Raw genomic sequence first — 22,910 nt, 5'->3', positions numbered from 1 at the left:
TTGCACAAGGGCATGAGTCATTGGGAGTCACCCTAGGGTATGTCTGCCACACTGGTGAATGACTGAGTATAAAGAGTGGTAGTTGATGAGCCCCTGTGAGCCTGGAGGCAGGTCTGGATTGGCAGATGGCAGGGCCTTGTTCAACAGCTTTATCAGCGACAAGTGTGAGGATAAGGATGAACTGGTAATCCAATACTTGTGTGACATGAAACTAGGGTTTCCAGGCAAGAATTTCTGCCCATTCTCAGGAATTTTTTCACTTTCCTGTTCCTGAATCCCAAGTAAAGTTGGTCGGGAAAATCGGCTCCTTGAACCCAGGTGGTTGGTAGTATCGGCGGTCACTTTTTAGAAACGATTCATCGTGGAGAACAGAAAACAGTTTATATCTTGGGCTTCGGGAATGGGAAAGCAAAAAAAAATGCCTGAGAACGGGAGGGAATTCCCGCCTGGAAACCCCACATGAAACTGTATATACTAATAGGTGATATAATGAGAATTCAAAATGATCTGGAGAAGCTGAAACAGTAAAACAATGTCAAAAAAATGAAATAGAGAATATGTATAAAGTCCTGCTTGTAGATGGAAAAGACCAAACACAAATATTAATGGGCAGGCGTGGCTTAGAGGAAGTATGCATGAAAAGCATGGGAGGTTTAGTTGACAGTAAGCAACTAAATATGTCTACTAGAGAAGCTAATGTGGTATTTGACTATATTAATACAATTATGATATCCAAAATGAGGGAGGTGAAACTCCATTCAGTATGGCACGATCACCCATGGAGGATAGTGTATTCTTTGGGGAGCCCCTTTCAAGAGGGACATTGACACACCAGCATGCTTAGGAAAATATGACTAGGATGGTAGAGTCTAGAAACCATGTGTTGTGAGGAAGGATTGAAGGAGCTGGGAACTTGAACCTATAGGAGAGACTGCTTAGTGGGGAACAAGACAGCTGTCTACAACTATTTAAAAGGCTATCATGTGGAAGAGATTTTAAATGATATCTGAGGAGCTCCAAAGGGTGAAACAAAGACTAGTGGGTATTCATTAAATGAAGATAAATTTTGTTTTTATGTGATGTTCCTCATAAAAAATTGATGTCGACTAAAAATACAATGTCTGCCCTGAACAACAGGGGTGCCCAAACTCTGGAAAGGCTGGACAGTTGCGTACGTGCAAGTCATACTTTGAATAAAGGGTGGGCTTTCAAATGATAAGAAAGTTCTTCAGTGCTTAATCTATTTGTTTTCCTATTCTTTCTCAACCTAAATTCAGATTGGGGGCAGATCTCAACAGATGTGCACCCTCATATAATAAAAGCTTCCTAAATGTCTCTTGGGATTGTGATACTTTAGATAAACCTATCATGATATTCTGGATATTTTCTCGCTATAAATTTCATGGTTTTATTATTCTATTAGTTTAATTATTAGCTTATCTTCTACAAGGAAACTTCTGTCATATTTCGTTTATACATAGTGTGGCTTGTCAGTTAAGGAAGTGTATGAAAAAGCTCATGGTTGAAGATTCAGACCCTGGCTTTAAATTAATGTCCCCATTATTCTGATTATTTTTATCAACTAATAATATCAACTAGTTTTTATCAACTAATATTGTGAGTACTGAGTGCTTTTCACAAACCATCCCAATGAGTCTTGACAACAACTCTATAAGGCAGGTACTTATAAAATCACCGCCAGTTTATAGATGAGGAAACGAAGGCTTAGAGAGGTTCAAGAAACTTGCTCAAATTTAAAACATGATTTAGTAGCTAAACAGGAAATGAGCCCCTGGTGCCAAATCCCATGCTGCTAACTCCATCAATATTCGATATTTGCTGAAAGTGTACGCCCTTTTTCCCTGTCCCCAGCTGCCCCTGCAGGAGTCTGTGAGGCAGGGAGCTGGGATTTCAAGTATGTGGGGAGGGGGTGGAGGGACAGGTGGAGGGGTTAAGCAAGGTGGTGACATGCCCTGATTTATATTTTTAACAGGTTGTTGTGGGGCTGAGGAGAGAATAGATTATGGGGAGCGAGTATGGAGCCAGGGGTCTAGTGAGAGGCTATGGACCAGTTATGGGTGACTTGGAAAGGGATTGTAGAAGTGGAGAGGAAGGATGTATGTCTCCTCATTCAAGAGGAGTCTTAGAGGTAGACTCAAGAGCAGCCCTGCCCGCCCCCAGATGAGACGACAGGGCCCTGCTGTAAAAGGCCCTGACTGGGCTCCTCCAGCCATGCCCTGCTGAGCAGAGGGACCCACAGGCTCAAGGCTCTGTGAGTACTCAGAGCCCACGTCAACCCGTTCTTGACTGTTTGGTGCCCAGAACCCTGAAATTCCCTACCCAAAGTGGCCCAAACCCAAAGAACAGCCAAGAGGCACTTGTGTGTTGTAGGAGTGGGGGTGCAGTGGCTGAACAAGGGTCAGAGGCTGGTGTGTACAACTGGCCAAGGCTAGATTGACTGTGGGGAGAGAGAGACAGAGAACAGGCTGTCTCCTAAATTTTTACCTTGGACAATGAGATGGATGGTGGTACAGACCAGGGAGAGATAGAAGAAGAGCCCATTTAGACATATTAAGTAGGAGATGTCTATTAGAATGAGGTTCTTGATGCAGTGGTTCTAAAATGCCTCAGAGCCTGGTTTCTGAATATTTTCTTTTTCGCATAGGCTTTCCCATATTACATTTAGCCTTGGTTGTATCATTACTTGTATTTTCTGTGAGGTGACCTGAGTACTTCTCAAGCCAACCAAGCTACCCCTTTTCTACTCAATCTGTTCAACTTCCCTCAGAACAGAAATGCCTGCCAGGTATTCCAAGAGAACAAGAGACTGGTAAACGATCTCCATTTCTGAATGCAAGCGTTTCCTTCCACACTTATCTCTAGTGCCTTTCCTCTTTTTAAGCAGATCTTGTCCCTGAGGATGAGGGAAGGAGGGGATAGAGCAGGATGGAGCGGGATTGGATTAACATTGGCTTATGTTGGGCTTGGCTCTGCAAGATTCAAAATACTCTGATACTTTCTGGGAAATTCTTGGTTACTCAAACATACAGAATCCTAATGCTTTATGATACAGTTCAGCGACGCGAGACAGTTGCCTCATTAAGAAGTAAAAGCTAAAGCTGACCGATTATACTGAAGCTAGATGATAATGTGAAAATAGATATTAAATCTCTTGTTGTATCCCAACAACAATTATCTCTACATCCAAAAACCTCGTTAAGAAAGTCTGACTTTTTTTTGTTATAAATAATGTGAAGACTTTTACCCTAATTATGTTTACAGAGGACTTCATCCCTCATAATGCACACTCTTGGATGGGAAGTTCACCTCATATTTGAGCTATTCCTCTGCAAGCTATGGGTACAAGTACAGTCAGAGGGTTCCCTTCATCTGCTCTTCTGAGAGAGGCACGAGATTTAGTGGGTGAGAACAAGAGCTCCGGAATCAGATCGTTCCTCACCCTCTTTGTGTCTCTCTCCCCATCTGCACCTACCTTTGAGCGTTATGAGGACATAATGAGCTACTGTACATTAAGCACATAGTGTATTGTCTGGCAGGGCGCTAGCTAACATTCACACCCAAGTTCAGTTCCTATCCAAGATTTCCCTTCTGCTGCAGCACCAGCCAGCACGTCACAGTGGAAAACAACAGCTTCATGTGTATAAGAAATAAAATTGTACAGACAGGGTTAAGATTGATTTGGGTCCAAAAGTACTGACTGCTGCCTTCCTGGTGCCCAGCCCTGGAGAGGAACCAGGCTCAGGGGCCACCAACAGCTAGCTTTCAATCATTTTGTAACCCACGTTTCTCAAGTATCTGCGATATGCCAGTCATCCTGCTGAGCACTTGGCTGCATTATCTGCTTTTATTGCTACATCTCTTTAAGGTAAGAATTACCAGTACTCCCCATTGCAGGGGAGGGAACAGAGGCACAGAGAGCCTGAGTAACTTATCCAAGGTGAGGCATCTAGTAAAGGGCAGACGAAAGCGCTAAACTCGGGTCTGTGTAGATCCCAAACGCCTGCCTCCATTGGCACCCCACTGCCCTGTGATGACGCAGGAGAACAGATGACACGTTCAGGGAAGTCAAGATGTGGAAGAGTCTATTTTCAGAAGAGTAATTGTTTAAGGCTTCAATAAGGGATTGACCTTTGAGCTGGACCTTGAAAGATGAAGAGGAAGGATGAAAGGACAGAGGACAAAGTAAAGGGGATCAGGCAGGAGGCCTGAGTTCCCCTCACTGCTGACCCCATCCACTCTTGATGCCCGTCCTCAAACAAGACTGTTTGTCTGGGGATCCTGGAGAGCAGGCATTTTAAAGGCATAGAAGTGGACTGTGGCCATTTGGTGAGAAACAGTGATTTAAATATACTTTCCTCTTATGATGAGGAGCTTACCTGGCTTTCCAGAAGTCTGTCTTAAACATGAGGACGAGAATCAAATTATTCTTCAAAATGATTGCCAACTAATACCTATTAAATTTCCTTTTAATGTGTACATCCCTTTTCACATCGGTGAAGTAGAATGACTTTTTCATATTGTAGGGGTTTAATAAATGTTTGATTAATTACATTCAAAGTAGATTTTTCAATGAGAAGAAAAATGCATCAGGGTACTTGTTCTTCCAACCTTACCACTCATGGTTCCAAAATTGAGTCTCCAAAATTATGGATGGCAGTAGGAATTAAAGTGCTTTCTCTACTTTCTGTTAAGCACCAGCAGTCTTGGAAAACAACTTGGAAACTTCCCTCAGGGGTAGGACACAGGCCGGGGCCCCTCTCACGGCTGCAGTTTGTTTGACAAAGCAGACACAGCACAGTGATTTAGTCTTCTGTCCTCTTTGAACTGCTTGTTGAGAGGAATCGGGTGTTCAAGGCTCCCAGCTCTGGACTCTGGGGAACACGAGGAGGAGGTTTTGCTGGCAGTGCACACACGGGCTGCTCAGAGTTCACATTCGGGCATTTCTGGAGCTTGTGATGGCTTTACCAGCACACACGTATCCTGGCATTTCATATCCCAAGACAGGGAGCCACCCACTTGGCCTTGAAAACAAATCTCAAGTTTGCTTCTGTATGGGACATCACATGTGTCTCCGCATGAAGCACAGTCATTCTCTCAACTCTGAATTCAAGCTGTTACTGCACAAGCTCATAAATACTCACACATCATTTATCTCAATGTTTTCGGTTTTAAGGGTTTTTAAGGGTGGCTTATATTTCATTTCATTTTATTTACATTTCAACAACTACCCAATAAAAAATTTGTGTAAGACCTAAAAGCCTGGGATGATCTAGATGCTAATAAAAAGATGCTAGCATCCCAGGTCCTAGAAGATACATCCTGGCTTTAATAATCTACTTTTTATGGGGATCCAGTGCTGATTTTTAACATGATTTTAGCTCTTTTTCTTGCTAATGTTTTAAAAGAAATAAATATCCAATTTTTAAGTTTTAATGAGCAAAGTGTTGTCTTAATGAGTAAAGTATATGAATGACTAAATCCCCTAGAGTACATTTTCACGTAGCCCAGCTTGTGAAGGCTGGCTTCCTGCTCTAGCTCCATGATGCTTTTCCCCAAGGCTGGGCAGCTGTGGATGAAGACATTGATAGCCTTGTGAATGCCAGCATTTTATCCACAGCAATAAATATTAACCCTTAGAGAGACAGATAACGTATTTGTGATGGAAATACTGCTTCAGGCGAAAAACCATTTGTTGCTAACCCAGCTGGGAAATCCATCAGAAGAACGATTTTAGACTTTTTTCAAAGGCAAAAACTTGCATCTTCTCCCAATGTCTACTCCCTTCCTTCAGAAGATCTGGAAATTAATATCTGCTGGTATTTTGTGCTGACAGTGGGATCCATGTTTTAAGCTGTTATTAAAATAACAGCTTCTATGTGCAGTGTGTCTGTGTGGGGGGCGCATTTAAGAAGCACTTCCAGTTCAGAGGGAAATATCTGAAAACCATAAACTACCCTTCCCCAGATACAAAGATTAATGAAAAGCTGTCACCCCAGGTAAGGGAGGTCTTGGCTTCAAGTCGGGAGAGGAAGAGAAAGTTGTGTGTGTCTTTGGAATTCTGTCAGAAGCCAGAGGAAGGTGTTCTGGAAGAAATACAGCTCTCTGCCACATCAGTTTGTCAGATCAAGGAGACAAGCCCCTGAACAGTTTACTATTTTATAGGCACAGGTAAACTCATTTCCCATAACTTGCAAGTATAGCACAACCCCAGCTGTGAATGATTGAGAAACACTAATTATTGCCCAAACTCATAGATTAAAGATAAAAAGTTTCTAAAGCACTTGAGTTCACCAACAGACCTTCTTCATTATTTGAATTTCTTAAGGCTAAACATAGAACATAAACAAAACAGAAATACTAGTTGAGAAGAAAAGCTTAGTTTTGCTATAATTCCAAATAAATTAGAATTTTGTTTTGTTTTGTTTTGTTTTGGCCTATTGTCAGTGTTGTTTCACTAGACCCTTCCATAATACTACATCCATCATCGGGAAACACATGCCTTCCCCACTGTTAATCTCTAGAATACTATTTCTCAGCTAAACAAAGGAACCAAGTTACTTTTTTACAAGGAAAAATTCTAGGAGTAAAAACACACCTTCCCAATCTTTACTAAATGGCCTAGCCTATTTTACAAAGCTTCTCAGGTTAAACGGAATAAAAACAACTTAGATTGCTGCTGAGACCACCCCTGGATCAAGTTATAAGTGCGAGGGAAGTCAGAAAAGAGAGATGGTCCCATGATCATTCCGTAGTGGCGGCCAGGATCAACCTGATGTATAGATTGAGTGAAGCTGTACTTAGAAGAAGGTGAGGGACACCAGGCAGGTCGCCATTCCCCCCAAATCTCTACCTTCTGGTCTCTCCTGGGGCCCAAAATGTTGGCACGAGGCCTTTTGAGCTGTGATGCACACCGACTTGATAAACACTCACTGAATAAGGACCCCACACTCACTGCTGGCTGCGAGGTGGGGAGTGTCCTCAAAGAACAAACAAGGGCTAACCGATTAGAGAAGGAGGAATTTCCATCTGGAGTGACCGGAGGGAACGACATGGTGGGTGAACAGGAATTTTCCAGATGGATACGGGCAGGGGAAATTCTAAGAGATTTGCAAAAGTCCAGAGGAGGGTGGAATAAACAATGAGACTAGGTCATGAAAACCTTAATAGCAGATAATCAAGTAGGGGCTGAATATTCTGGAGCAAGTGAAGACCGAGTTGTGTGTAAGAAAGACAAATGTGGGAAAATCAGAGTGGAATGAATAGACAAGAATCAGAGGTAGGAAGAGCAGTTAAGAGGTTACCATAAAAATCTACCAAAAAGACAGAAAGGGGCAAGAGCGAGAACAGCCACAGTAGGGTCATGACGAGTAGTGGAAAGGAAGAGACGGGTGTGATGATGTGGCGGAATAAAGAATGATGGAAGGACGACTTAACCAGCAGAGACCATAAGGTCAGTTGTAGACATGCCGAGTTGGAGGTGCTGGCAGCACCTCCCAAAGAAAATGGACCATCTGACTATGAGATGGAAATAAGGGCCCAGAGCCCAGAAAAACCAATGAGCTGGGTTCAAGGAGAGGGTGCTTCATCCTGAAAAAAAAAAGTCTTCCACTTATGGAAGGAACGCATTGAAACAAGTCATAGCCATTAGCATAAACTCTTGACAGCTCAGCAGAGGATCCTGCCAGGACGGCTGGGAGTGGGATCATAGGTAGCTTTAAAGGAGGAAAGCTGAGTCCAAGGCCTAGGTCCCGCTAAGGGAGAGCAGAGATGGAGGTTGGACTTGGGGCCGTGGATAACATGAGGGTACAGTGACGTCCCTTAGGGCCTGGTGGGAGGCGGCAGAGAAATCTCCCTACGGAGGTAAGAAGGGCTGCTTCACAGTTCTGTCCCCCAAACTGGGGGGAATGGCCCTGCATGTCCCCAAATGTGCTGTGGGAATAATACATCACAGACAAATGTCAGGTAACATAATGGATATCAAGTACCTCGAAAACTGTCGTTCACTATACAGATCCTGGTTGTGGTGTGTTTGTGTGAAGTTCCCTGTCAGCCCTGAGAACGTCGAGAAAACAAACAGTCCTGTGTTGCATTAGCTGTTTTATGGGATGAGAAGGGAGGAGTAGGTATTTGCCTCCCCACCCCTGCCCCCGGCCATTTTTAGGGAGAACTGCTTTTTCTTCCTTTGGTGGAAAATGGTGTCTTTTTTTCTCCCTTGCCAGTTCCCTGGTCCCTCGTTTCCCTCTAGCCAATGTTCCCTATTTGCATTATTAGGCCAACAAACTGGAAAAAACGAAACTGACCCTCCCCAGCCCTGGCCCGGTGAGCGCTTTCCCACGAAGACCTCCTGTCCCTCTGAGCTGGTCCACTAGGAGCAAGGCCCGGCCTGAAGGACAGCAGTGTCCCCACAGCACCAGCAGAGGGACAGGTGCACCAGGTGGGATGCGACAGAGGAAGTGGCTCTCAGGTGTGACAAGGGAATTAACAGGACAGTACCTCTCAACACTTCATGATAGCATTTTTATTTTTTTGTATAATTCAACTCTTTATCCCACAATACCTTACACAGTGCTTGTCATGTAACAGGTTGTTAATTAATATTTGTCAAATCAGTGAAAAAAAAACAAAAAGAGGAGTAAGTAGGAGGGAATCCTAACTCTAACCTGCACAGTTTTCTGCTAGTGACAAATGGTCCCAGGTGACTAAGAGAACCCAAGTTAATGGTGTGAGTCATCAGTGTCAACATGAAGTTGTCCCTTCCCCTAAACCATCAGTGGATAGTGGAAAGTTGTGTGCCAAGATCTCTAGTCTAAATGTTTAGAGTGGGAAGAGTGACCTTCATAAAGAAACATTTTTGTTAAAAAAAAAAAAAGAAAAGAAAAATACCAGCAACAATAGTGTGGTAAACAATAAGTACTCCTTAATGTATATGTATATTTTGTACGTCTCGATTTTTTTTAAATTGGAGGTTTTATAAGAAGGTAAATTCTTCACTATCATTCACAATAGATTTCATGTTTATGCCACATATATATATATATATATATATATGTCTATTTTTTTATGTTTTAGGTCCTCCTGGCCCTAGGGGTCCAAAAGGTGACAGAGGACAACAGGGACCCCCTGGTCCCACTGGCAACAAGGGACAGAAAGGAGAGAAGGGGGAGCCTGGTCCACCTGGCCCCACCGGTGAGAGGGGCCCAATTGGGCCAATTGGCCCCCCTGGAGAACGTGGCAGCAAAGGATCCAAAGGATCACAGGGCCCCAAAGGCTCCCGCGGGTCTCCTGGGAAGCCTGGTCCTCAGGGACCTAGTGGGGACCCTGGCCCACCAGGCCCACCAGGCAAGGATGGACTCCCCGGCCCCCAGGGCCCTCCTGGCTTCCAGGGACTGCAGGGCACTGTGGGGGAGCCTGGGGTGCCTGGACCACGTGGGCTGCCAGGTTTGCCCGGGGTACCAGGCATGCCGGGCCCTAAGGGTCCCCCTGGCCCCCCAGGCCCATCTGGGGCAGCAGTGCCCCTGGCCCTACAGAACGAGCCAACCACCACACCTGAGGCCAATGGTAAGTCTGAGCCCTCCCTCCCTCCCTTGCAGCAGGGGACAGGAGCAGGGTACATGTGTTCATGCTGGGCCAGCCCCCAGTGTGCAGCCCCAAGTTCCCCCACACCCTTCCTATTTGGCAATGAAGGCATCATGTGGGGCAGGCAGAGGGCCCCTGCTACCTGTTTCTCTCTAAACATGATCAGGTTCCCTAGCACTTGTGTATTTAGCCGAGTCGGGCCCTCGGGGACAAATGTGTCCCCAGACATTTCCTTCATGAAAGTCCATGGCTGGCCACCCCCAACCTGTCCTGTCCTCACTTTATGCCCTTCCCCTGGGAGGTCTATCCTCAATTAACATGCAGGTAGAACTTTCTGTTATGGAAGCCCAGAGTTTCTTTCTTTTGGGGGAGGTATCATGGTGACTTCTAGTCCTTTCATAATTAAACCTTGGGTAAAACCCAATGCAACCATGCTTATTTTTTTCTCTCCTAAATTCCCCTTGATTTCCTTCAGTGCAACTTGGGTCATCTTTCCTGTTTTGTGGGCCTGATTTGGTTCTGGGTTCTCCCATCTAGTTGTCTGTAGGTTCCATATGATTCCAGACTGACACTGAACATCTGTGTTTTTTGTTGTTTCTGTTATTTCTGTCATTGTAAAGACTACTCCAGATGCAGAGGAACAAAGATCCAGTGCAGATATTTTCCAGATTATGTATTTTTAACCACTGTGTGCTCTGCAGTCCACTTCCCTGTACTTGTCTCAGCTCCCAGCACAACCATGAATGTCAGTCATGGGCTCCGCGCATGGGCACTGGGACTGCTCCTGGCCTGTGAGGGAAGGAAGGGCCATAGCTGTGGCCTCTTAAACATGGCTGAAGAAAGGCATCATGCCTTCTGTGTTTTGGTTTGTTTTTAATCAGTGTTGTAAATCTTTGCCTTTCTAGGCTGCCCACCTCACTGGAAGAACTTCACAAACAAATGCTATTATTTTTCGGTTGAGAAAGAAATTTTTGAGGACGCAAAACTTTTCTGTGAAGACAAGTCTTCACATCTCGTTTTCATAAACACGAAAGAAGAACAGGTATGTGCAGCATACTTAGAGTTGGAGAAAACTATAATTTAGGGATAGTTTACATCTGGAAATTGCATGCTTACCGGGAGTCAAAGATACCAAGAATTCATGGTCACATAAACACAGAAGGCTGCATTATGGAGATTTGGGCTTCATCCAGTGACAAGAAGCATTCCTGTCATAGGAATTATGTCCTCTTGCTTCCACCTGGAAGATACTGCTCTATCAGGCCTAGGGATGTGTGGCTCCTCCTGGTGGCTGATGAGAGAGCAGTAACGCAGAAGCTAAGCCTGTAGGCTGGCACTAGGCACCTGCGGAGAGAGACGGCATGAGTACCACAAGGGTAGAGTAGGGTGTAAGGGACCAGATATGTGGCCTCAGCAGGGTCAGGAAGAGCAGAGAAGACCATGGGGACAGAACCCATGTGATAACTCCCTAGGTCCTTACTATGTGCAAACACCGTACGAGGCATTTTCTCCTTTAAGCCTCACAACAACCCTACAACCTATGGGTATTATCCCCATTTTACAAATAAGAAAAGTGAGGCCTCACATGGTTTAAATGATTGATTTACAGGATGGCAAGTAAATGCAGAGCTGAGACTGAAAGTGAGGTCCAGCTAAGCAACAATGCCAGTGCTCTTTCTTTGCTGCTGCACTGTTCCCAGTGGCCTCCTTCCTTTTCCCCCAAGTATCTCCAGCAAACACAATCCTGAAAACAAATGCTTCCCACAGAGACTGACTGGAAATAAGCATACACAGTCAGGTGCCTGGGCTTTAGAATATACAGAGCTGTGCCGAGTCCCAGCTCCACAACTTCTTATCTTTGTAGCAAATGTTGTAAGGCTTAATGACATTGCACGCAACACACCGGACACGGCGCCTGGCCCCGAGGAAGAGCTCAACAATGCCACGGCTGTTACTATTATTTGAACATGGGAAGGACGGGGGTAGGAGGGGTGGAGCCTCCTACCCCCTACCTGGAATTCACTGAGTGGTCTGGGTGATTTAGAGCAGGAAAAGCATCACTGAAATATCACTTGAAAGTTTGTAAGAGGAAAAAACGCCGAAGCCCTCAAAACAGTGCAAAACAAAATAAGTATAATAAAAAAGGACAGCAAAAGCAGTGTGCATGTTTTGACAGACATCCACTTTTAAATTGTCCTGTTTTTCTAAATGTTGGAGGGGAAGGCCCCCAGACATCTGTTCCGAGAAATACTAATGCACCGTTTCTGGTGTATGTTTCAGCAATGGATAAAAAAGCAGATGGTAGGGAGAGATAGCCATTGGATCGGCCTCACGGACTTGGAGCATGAAAGCGAATGGAAGTGGCTTGATGGGACGCTTCCAGAGTATAAGTGAGTACTCAGAAACTTCCAGACGGGTGGCCATACTCTCGCTGTTCTGTTTTAACCCCTTGCCTGACTCCCTACAATTTCTTCCTTAGTGACCTTATGTCCTAGACAATTCTCACACTGAGATTCCTGGTACCAGGTGTGTATTTCTATGCAGGGAAATTGTAGTTGAGACTCTATATGCTGTAAAGTAGCATTTTTATTTCCATGGAGTGATTTTTATTCATTTCTGTGAAAAAAACAATCAGACTCATAAAACCACACAGTATGGTACTTGTGGCTGCAACGTTTCCTTTAAATGCTACTCTGAAGGAGAAGGAAGCCCAGACGACCTCAGGCACGTTCAGATTTCACCCCAGCCGTGTTTCCCACAGGGCCAGGGAGCTCCCTGCAGGATAACGCCATCCGTGCCCCTGATTCAGTTGGGCTTCTGGCCAGTGCATGATTATGAACTCCAGGTTTACAAGTCTCACACACACAGGAAGTTCAGATGCACCACCAACAGAGGCATCTATGAGATAACCATCTCCTGAAGGTTTGAAGGTTCCCTCGTGTGGTCCAATGTGACCTGAGTTCTCTAAGGGCAGCAACAAAGACTAGAACGGAAGCATGTCACAGTCCCTTCTCAGAGCACCTAGGGGCACAGGGGTCCCCAGGAGCTTCCTCCTGCTCCAGATCCTAGGCGTCCGCCGTCCCTAATCGTACTCAAGGGTCTAAAGATGACTAACCTGTGCCAATTGACATTTCACTTTTTCTTACTCCTACTTTGTCTCTAATGGATATGAAAATATGCAACCAATTGTAACAAATGAAGCAGAATTTATAAAAACCCACCTCTGGATCCTTTTCTTTGCTGGAGACAGAGAAGGCAGGCCCTAGGGAGGTGCAAGTACCGTTTTTCCCCCAAAATAAGACCTAGCCAGACAATCAGCTCTAATGCGTCTTTTGGAGCAAAAATTAATATAAGATCCAGTCTTATTTTACTATAAGACTAAGTCTTTATAATATAATGTAGTGTAATATTATATTATAATATAATATAATATAATATAATATAATATAATATAATATAATATAATATAATATAATATATAATAAATACAGGGTCTTACATTAATTTTTGTTCCAGAAGATGCATTTGAGCTTATTGTCCAGCTAGGTCTTACTTTCGGGGAAATGGTAGGTATGTGGGCGTCTTAGCTTCAGGAGTATGTCTGAGCATGTCCGGAGCTTGGAGGCGACCACAGCATCTACAGCACCCGGAGAGGGGAAAGCAAGTCTCAGATGGGGTCACAGCATTGGGGCCGGACGTGGAGCAGTCAAGGAGCAGGTGTAGGTCAAAGGTGGTGGAGGGGCCAGAGAGAATTTTTTAAATGTTTCTGTGTGAGAGTATACAGGCACATGGGTTGACAAACAGGCTTCTCTGTACTTTTAAATTCTCCATGTGAAAAGCATGATTGGAGGATATAGATGGACCAGAACAAGGTTATTTCTTTAAAAGAGTGAACAAAAGGCAAGGTGGAACATTTGAAGATTTTATGTCTGCTGAAGGTGAGCTTCAGACTGGCCCCAGGGCCTGACAGATGTCCTGTCTGCTCCCGTCCTTGGGGAGAGGAAACGACACCACACCCTGACCTTTGGCAGTTTGTTTGTCAGATGGAGGAGAGACCCAGCCCCGCAGAGGTGTACTTTAGGAGACTCAGACAGTTGTGAGAGTTGGCATCTCTCACAACAGTTGGAGTAGTGGAGGGCTGGATGTAGGGATGGGAGGCAGAGAGGATTCAAGGACAAGATAAATCTGTGACTTTGACAGTCAAGAGCTGGTGGGGAGCTAAAAAAAAAAAATCAGTCTCCTCTACTTTTCTCACAGCCATAAATGCAAAAAACTGGTCTGGGTTAGTTAGACTCACTAAGAAATTCAATCATAAGCCTTCCTCCAAGAAAAAAAATGATTGGCCAACATGGAATGGATTGAGGAAAAACATTACTGTCTATGCCAGCTCTCCCCAGGTGGATATTTTCTCCTCTTCCCTGGGATGCAGCAAGAAGGACATGATTTGGAAGGCGAGCACCAGCATTGGTATCTGACCTGAAAAGGATTATGTCACCAGACACCTTCCCGGGGACTCTGTCCCCTGCCATAGCCACTCTGGAGCTTCTGCGAGTTTGGCTTCAGCACTCCAGCCACACCATAGACTGTGCTTCTCATTTTCCACCCAAAGTAATACATATACATGTAAAAAACCCAGGATCCAATTTTAAAAGCAACAATAAATTAGGCAGACATATTTGAGGCTTCAATAACTGTAGGCTAATATAACTCGACACAGAATAATAAACATTGCACAAACTAGAAAGACAGCCAGTGCAACGAGAACAGAGACCACATTCCCAGGATCGATGGTCTGGGTTCTAGGACTTGACCCAGCACTCAACAGCTGCATGACCTTGTGCGAGTTATTCAACCATATAAAAGCTCCGCATCCTCATTGAGAAACGAATAGTACAAAAGGACCTACGTCGGTATTGTGAATGTTAAATGAGATTATGTGTTAACACACACACACACACACACACACACACACACACACACACACCAGGGGTGCCAAATAAATGTATACACATTTTAAGAGATGGTCACTGTTGCTCAAGCAGTAGTTTGCCGTAATCAGAAGTGTCTGGACGCTGATGGTAACCACTTTGAGCACCTCTTGTAATTGCAGAAGTCAAACGTGACTTGTACTCATCTTTTGTTACCGGTATATATTGAGTATTACAATTTTAATAGTTTTTTCCTTCCTTAAAATGTGTATACTTTTTTTGGCACCGTGTGTGTCTGTATGTGTGTGTATGAGAGATATATATATCTCATATATATATGGCGTCTAGTACAGTGCTTGGTCCATGGGAAGTGTTCAAGAAATGTCACCTGCTAGAATAGATATTATTAATACTATTCCTAATTAATAGAAATACTATTAGGAATACTATTCCTAATTCCTACTAATCCTAATTATTTTCATACCAGTCAGTAATTGTAGAATAAATGACTTAGCATTTATATATTACACAGTATCCTGACTGAGATGCCACCCCCAGCATGTCTCAGATCTCACAACAGGTGTGTGAAGAAGACAGGAAGTACATGCTCTGTCCTGGGCTAGGATGGGGACTGAGAGTCAGGCTGTCAGGGTTTTCCCATCAGTGTACGTCTCTCCAGGCTCACCTTTACCCTCCTTCCTCTTTGCTTCTGTGGCCTCCAAACACTGGCTCATCTGCTTCCCTTCCACTGACACAGATTTCCTCTTACCCTTTTTACACACACACACAACACACACATACACACACACACACACACACACACACACACACTGTCCTTATTTTTCTCATTTCACCACAGACCTGTGAAAACTGCATTCCTGGCCAGCACCAGCTCCCTGACTGGAGATTGGGATCCACTGGCCCCTAAACCTGTGATAAAATCCAGTGAATTATCCTGGATCACTCACTGTGAGCCGGCCGCCGTGCTGGTCTGGAGGGTCTTTCCCAGAGGGTGTGGGCAGCAATACGAGTGAGAGGTATTGTTGTTCTCGTCATGCAAACAATCTGATTTCCAAGACCATGTCACATCAAGACAACATACATACCAACCCTAAATGTGGACACTGCAAAGAGCAGAGCTTCGAAGGAGATTTCAACATTCTCCTCTCAGTAACTGTTAGAACAAGTAGATAGAAAAACCAGAAGGGGTGTAGGAGACACTATCAACTGACTTGACTTCGTGCATATTATGGAACATTTCACCCGACAACTACAAAGACACATGGTTTTCAAGTGCTTCTGGTATGTTCACCAAGATAAACTATTAATATATGCTAGGCCATCAAACAAGTCTCAATAAATATAAAAGCATTGCAATTATACAGCGTATGTTCTCTGACAAAAACAAAATTAAATTAGAAACCAATAACAAAAAAATAGCTGTAAAATCTCCAAATATTTGGAAATTAAAGGACACATTTCTAAATAAGAAGACATCACCAAAGAAATTTTCAAATGTTTCAAAGAAAAGGAAAACACTACATATCAAGTTTTGGGGGAGGCAGCCAAAACGGTGTTTAGAAGGGCATTTATAGCTTTAAAATGATTATATTAATCAAAGTTTTTAAGAGGAAAATCAATGCTCTACGCTACTTTCTGAAGGTAGAAGAAGAGCAAATTAGTCCCAAAGAAGGAAGGAAACAAAAAGGACTGGAAAGCAATGAAACAGAAAACAAACCAGAGAAGATCAGGGAAACCAGGATCATGTCACAGCTGATCTGTCTCTGCTTGAGGGAATACATGCAGGGACAGCATTTGGCAGAGGCTGTCACTGTTACCGGAGGCTGGTAGCCCGGGGACACCAGTGGGATGTGCAGACTCTGCCCACTGGCTTGGAGCAGAACTGTAACGCAGCTTCTTAAGGCCTTTCCTGTCCACACCTCTTGCAGTGGCCTACCTGAGATCACCAGAGATATGATATTCTTCCTGAGGGTTTCCCAAAACACACTTGCATATCCTTTATTCTTCCTGCCCACTCCTTGGTCCCGCACTTGGTGGGCGTATGCTGTTACGTTAGGAGTCACAGCTTTCAATCTCTACATCACAAAGGTAAAACAAGGGTTGCCGTTCTGTCCACGCAGACTGCTCCAGAGAATATTACATGCGGTTTTAGAATGGAGAGCCAGAGAATGAATGGTGGGGATCACAAGGGAACACTCAATATCATCTAATTCAGTAACAACTCACTCTGGCCCCTGCTTCATGTTTCTATCAGAGTGGCACTGGCTTAGGCCACTAGAGAGAAATCTTCTATGGCACAGACCCCTATAGTGGGAGAAAATTCTACAGCAAAGAAACTTATCACTAGCAAGATTTTCCTGTTTTGAGGCCAGGCGTTTACCAGCAGAAATTTCTCGGCCATGCAGTCAATCTTGTGGTCGATGAGAAAGGGGTGATTCCCAAGATTGAGAGTTTGTGTTCTGCCTCCATTAGGGTCAGCCCTGAATCCAGGGGATGTGGGGTAGAGGGGCAGGGGTGGGGGATTACACCCAGTAGCTGATGTGCTTGTGTGTTTCCAGCTCACTGGAACAGTGAATCCAAGTGCTTCCAAGGTGGTGTACTTATACTATACTCAACCACTTCTGTGATGTGTGTATTATGTGGGATTCAGGGATTTTCAGCCCAGGCCTCTACCATTCTTTTCCCAGAATCTATCCATGAATGAGGTTGTGCTATTTAAGCTGAATTTTTTCTCCAAACTATGTATATTCTGTTTATCTGACATGTTCTGTTCTATCACAGACATGCAGACTAAAAGGGCTTGCCACAAATCATTTCAAAACATTTTAGCTTTTCCAAAGAGATGCTTTGAGACTCTGAGTGCTCACTCTGCAAGACAAACTTGTCCCTGCAGCCTGGCTTCAACATGCATCCACACTCATCCCACCTCAGTCACTCTGCTCACCTCCACAGAACTGCATTCTACTTCTAGTCCTAAAGGAAAACCTTGAGCTCTGTATATGAAGAATTCCAATGACCTGGAAAAACAAATGGGGAATGGTGAAAAGATTATCTGCTTTCTTGTCAGTTATCTTTATGTCTACTCTATAATTCCCTTTTACCTACTTAAAATAACAAGGAAATGTCAAAGGGAAAATATTAAGCAAGTCTTTTATCAGAAATCATATTTATACAATTCTCCAATCAACTGAAAGATAATCAAATGTCTCATCATTATACATTCAGGAATCACAGATCTCAAATTCAGTAAACAAAATTGGAATCGAACCCCTTCACATTACTGGCAGAAATAAACAAAGTGTACATCAACAAGAGCAAACTGCTCAGGCATCATTGCTATTTCCAGAGAGGTTCTTCAAAGTGGACAGAAATACACAGAAAAGCATCCATGTGAAAGGAAACCATTTTTCCTTCCAACTTCATCTCTCTCAGGCATCACTATGGCAGTCAGAGATTTTTAATCCATTTGTTTCTTGCCTGTTACGTACTAAATTCTGTAGACAGAGGGCTGGGACTCTGTCTATTCTCCGCCCTGCTGTGTTGCCATCACCTAGAATTATCCCTGGCCCAGAGTATGTGCTCTGTGGCTATCTGTTGAGTGAAAGACTTTCTAACTCTCCCTTCTAAGTGTCATCCCATTTTTACTCTCATTAGTTGGCAATTTCAACTGAATTATCTTTTCACCACAAGATTTATTTGTGTGAGGTCACTTTTCATTTTTTAAAAATCCCAAAATATGCATTTGGTGTGGCGGTATCCATTCTATCTTGTTGCCCCACCCTTTAACGGTAAATTTCAACAGTCCTTTCCCACTGCCCTCTGATTTTGCTGGTTTTATTGTCCAAACGTAGGGCAATATGGGCTCTGTCCTCGGGTGGCCCTGGGACACCCCACGGCCGATGGAGTAATGAGTCACAGTTTATGGGAAGCATGTCCGGACGCATGTGTTCTTTCAGACCCTCCATGTGAGTGAGGCAAGCTTGTCCTCTCAGCGGTAACCACAGGCTTCTGTGCAAGACCTGCTGCTTAGAGAAAATGTAGCTTTCCAGTTTCAAGTCTTGGAAACACATGTAATATACTGCATAGAAATAGAATCAAGAACAACGAACCCCAGCAAAGTGGTGATGTGAGTAGTAGCATCCAAGTTAAGCAGCCCCAAGTGAAACTCCTCCTAAAGAAAACTTGTTTTTAAGAATCTCTCTTCCCCAAAAGGCAGTGAAACGTATGAGTCATTTTCAGTAAGATTAAATTACTAGTTCTTTGTAAAGCAATCAACCATTTACAATTTAGCCAGACAACCATAACCAAGTGTTTGTAATTGTAGCTGCTTGTAACTGTACATCAAGAGTCTCTTCCTTTCTCTGCCCGACTCTTTGACTTGTTAGAGAAGCAAGGTATCAAACTGTACAAGGATCCCTCTGGGTTCTCACAGGAGTGTGTGCGTGTGAGTGCTGTGTGTCTATCATGTCCCCAAAGTGCATACATATTCACACACAAATATTTACACACGTGCCCAGAAGTCATCCTTACAGTACACACTAGAAAATGCTCATTCATCTAACTGTGTTAAAGAAGGATTTACCCCCTAAGCACTGTGATGAAGCAGCTCAATGAGCTGATTTCATTGTGACAAAGATAACAAGCCTGTAAGGAGATGCTGCAATACCCACAGCAGGCATACCTTGGTGCCAGACCACCACAATAAAGCATCGCAATAAAACGAGGCATCATCTTTTTGCTGGGAGAGAGTCTTGCCTTCAATTTGTAAAAAAATACATCTGTGAAGCGTATAAACTAGAGTGCAATAAAACAAGGCATGGCTGTACTCTGTAAAACAGCTGATTCTTATTCTGAATCAGAGTATGCATGGATTTTTAAACAGTGCATTCTCATTCCAGGACAAATGACATGCTTCAGTTTTGTTTTCTATATTTCTCTGCTGCTCTTGGGTAAAGAAAATTTCTGCATGACTTTGATAGTAACAGTCAATTTCTGTTTTGTTATAAGAAATTGGAAAGCTGGACAGCCAGATAACTGGGGCTATGGCCATGGGCCAGGAGAAGACTGTGCTGGGCTGATTTATGCTGGGCAGTGGAATGATTTCCAGTGTGAAGAGATCAATAACTTCATATGCGAAAAAGACAGAGAAACAGGTAAGCAATAGAGGGGATTTAAGAGGGAGCTGCAGAGCTTATATCCTATTAAAGGGTAAGAGGGTTCTGAATGCAGGCTCTGTAATTGGGCTTCAGTCCTGGCTCTGCCACTTACTAGCTGGGCAGATTATTAGCCTCAAGGGAACCCCTCATAATGGGGTTATTGTGAGGACATAATAATAAATGTGCCTAATGTATAGGAAGTACTCAATAAATATTAAACTGACTGGCCAAGGTCATTACCTTATAATATTGTCAGTCAATTGTTCTTTAACATATGGTACCAATGTTATACCTTTTTCATAGCGTTCCATACACAGACAATTCAGGTAGCCAAGCATTTAATTTCACATGTATTTATTGAGCACTTACTATGGGCCAGATGCTGCGCTAGATCTTGGAGGGATGTAGTGTGTAAGTTAATAAGCCAAAGAGGCTTTGGAGATTTTTTTCATTTCAAAATATACTTATCTAAAGCTTCATTTAATACATGGCCGTTTTTGAAATGTAGCCTCTTAGTTTTCTTAATCAGAACTAGATTTAAAAGTTTGTGATGGGAAAAGGAAGAAATGGGGAGTGAAAAGGAAGAAATGGGGAGCTGATAGGTGTGGTGTTTCTTTTGGGGGTGATGAAAGTATGCTAAAATGTTAAATAGTTCTAAATTGTACAACTTTGTGAATATTATAAAAATCAATGAATTGTATACTTTAAATGGGTGAATTATGTGATATGTGAATAAAGCCTTTATTTAACATGTTGGCGGGAGAACTCAGAGGGCGGGCACTATCTGGGCACTTTCCCTCTGCCACGCCCACAGCACCAGTATCTTTTGGAGGGGACCTTTTACACATATCTGGTGCCCCGGGTTTTTGCATCTACTTCCCAGGGGACACCCCATGATCACCTGGCACTGGTGGCCAGCAGGGCTTGCATTCCTGAGTCCCATGGGACTGTAACAAATGGAGACACAGTTCTTGGCCAGCTACCACCCCCAGCACAGTGCACACAGTAGACTGAAACATACCCCCAGTCTTACTGTAAAAGAGGCCTGTTCGATTGTCCTGGAGCTTCAACAAGAGGGGCAGACTTCAGGTTTGGCACACATCTGGGGAACTACTGAGGCCAGTGGAAGGCATCTTTGCCTTCTCCCTCTGCCTCACTACAGGTCACTAGTATCTCCCAGAAAGGAGCTGGTACACTCATCTGGTGACCTGATCTTTGCGACAACTGCTTGGGAAACACTTCTACATCACCCAGCTCTAATGGCCAGTGAGACATACACTTGCAGTCCCACAGGACTGTACATATTTGCATATTTTAAAAGCTGCTGACTGAGGATCTGACTTCCAGTCAGCCTGAATCTAAGGTGCTGACTGAGATCCTCCCCTTTGGGACACGGACAAGTCTTGGAACACCCTCAGCTAGGAGCCACTAAACATAAATTAGGCTGCTTGGACAATCACAAAGGTTTGAAAGACAAAACTAAGAGTTAGGGCAGGGTTGAATGATAACGTTCATCTCCTACACGAGCCTACTCCCTCACGACTGGGAGAGGTGGCTCTTTTATCTAATGCATAGAAACCAATGCAGAGAATCAAGGAAAATGAAGTAAGAGAAATGTGTTTTAAACAAAAGAACAAGATAAATACCTCAAAAAGTCCTTAATGAAATGGAGATAAGTAACTTACATGACAAAGAGTTCAAAATAACAGTCCTAAAGATGCTCACCGAACTTGGGAGAAGAAAGGATGGACACAGTGAGAACTTCAACAAAGAAATGGAAAATATAAGGAAGTACCAAATAGAAGTCACGGAGCTGTAGAATACAGTAACTGCACTGAAAAATATACTAGTGAGGTTCAACAGTATAGTAGATGTTGCAGAGGAAAGGATCAGTGAATTCAAAGAAAGGGCAGTGGAACTCACCTAATCAATCAGCAAAAAGAAAAAAAGAATTTTATAAAAGTGAAGATAGCTTAAAGGACTTATGAGAAATCATGTGGACCAACATTTGCATTATAAGGGTCCCAGAAGGGAAAGTGAGAGAGAAAACAAATAGGAACTTATTTGAAAAAATAATGGCTGAAAACTTCCATAACCTGGGGAAGGAAACAGATACCCAAATCAAGGAAACCTAGAGAGTTCCAAAGAAGAGGAACCCAAAGAGACCCATACCAAGACACATTATAATTACAATGTCAAAAGTTAAAGACAAGGAGAGAATATTAAAAGCAGCAAGAAAAAAACAACTTGTTATGTACAAGGGAACCCCATGAAACTATAAGCAGATTTTTTTCAGCAGAAAGTTGGCAGGTCAAAAGAGAATAGCATGATATATTCAAAGTGATGAAAGAAAAAGAACTTCCAACCAAGAGTACTCTACCCCCACAAAGTTGCCCAGAACTGAAAAAGACATTAAAAAGTTTTCCAGATAGGCAAATGCTAAAGGAGTTCATCATCACTAGACCAGCCTTATAATAAATGTTAAAGGGACTTCTTTAAGATGAAAAGAAAGGGTGATAATTAGTAATAGGAAAATATATGAATGCATAAATTTCATTGGTAAAGCTATATGTAGCAAAATTAAGAATAATCTCATATTGTAAAGATGGTGGATTAATCACTTATAAAGTTAGTATGAAAGTAGAAAGTAGTGAAAATAACTAACTACAATAATTTGTTAATAGAGCCACAAGAGAAAAAGACATAAATTGTGACATCAAAAACATAAAACACAGCAGAGGAGAGTAAAACTGTAGAGCTTTATAATGTAATCAAACTTAAGTTGGGCCAGAGCCCAGTGGTTCAAGTGGTTGGAGCGCCGTGCTCCTAATGCCGACGTCACCGGTTCAAATCTCACATGGGCCAGTGAGCTGCACCCTCTACAGCTAACATTGTGAATAACAGCTCTCTCTGGAGCTGGGCTCCTGTGAGCAGCCAGAGGTCGGTATAAGCTGCTGTGGGGTGCCATGGGCTGCCCGGTTGCCATGGGGTGCCGTGGGCTGCCCGGTTGCCATGAGCTGCCGTGAGTTGCTGTGAGCTGCTGTGAGCAGCCGACCGGAATACACTTAAGTTGTTAATAACTTAAAATACACTGCTATAAGTTGTTATATGTAAGCTTCAGGAAAACACAAAACAAAAACCTAGAGATACACAGAAAATAAAGAAAAAAGGATCTAAGCATACTACTCAAGAAAAATTATCAAATCAC

At 43.3% G+C, this 22,910-nt stretch overlaps 2 protein-coding genes across 11 annotated transcripts in view; one reads left to right on the top strand and one right to left on the bottom strand.

Moving 5' to 3' along the window:
• Positions 1-22,910, bottom strand: part of LOC308509685 (uncharacterized protein) — an 83,211-nt gene that overhangs the window by 7,138 nt on the left and 53,163 nt on the right. For 2 of the 10 annotated variants that reach the window (XR_013995233.1, XR_013995234.1), the window contains exon 3: positions 17,491-17,563. The exons of 6 other annotated variants lie outside the window; for them this stretch is intronic. The gene's annotated coding sequence lies outside the window, so the exon portion shown is untranslated. Of the gene's footprint in view, positions 1-10,713; positions 10,942-17,490; positions 17,564-22,910 lie in introns of those variants that run through there. 2 more of the 10 variants (XR_013995236.1, XR_013995231.1) reach the window with 2 other exon arrangements.
• COLEC12 (collectin subfamily member 12) overlaps positions 1-22,910 on the top strand; it is a 183,834-nt gene that overhangs the window by 154,706 nt on the left and 6,218 nt on the right. The window contains exons 6-9 of the mRNA XM_081078052.1: positions 9,091-9,579; positions 10,503-10,639; positions 11,878-11,987; positions 19,554-19,699. Of these exons, the coding sequence (XP_080934178.1) occupies positions 9,091-9,579; positions 10,503-10,639; positions 11,878-11,987; positions 19,554-19,699 (882 nt within the window). The remainder of the gene's footprint in view (positions 1-9,090; positions 9,580-10,502; positions 10,640-11,877; positions 11,988-19,553; positions 19,700-22,910) is intronic.

Source organism: Rhinolophus hipposideros (assembly GCF_964194185.1).
Source record: "Rhinolophus hipposideros genome assembly, chromosome: 17".
Taxonomy (NCBI): Eukaryota; Metazoa; Chordata; class Mammalia; order Chiroptera; family Rhinolophidae; genus Rhinolophus; species Rhinolophus hipposideros.
This window is presented reverse-complemented; position numbering and strand designations above follow the sequence as displayed.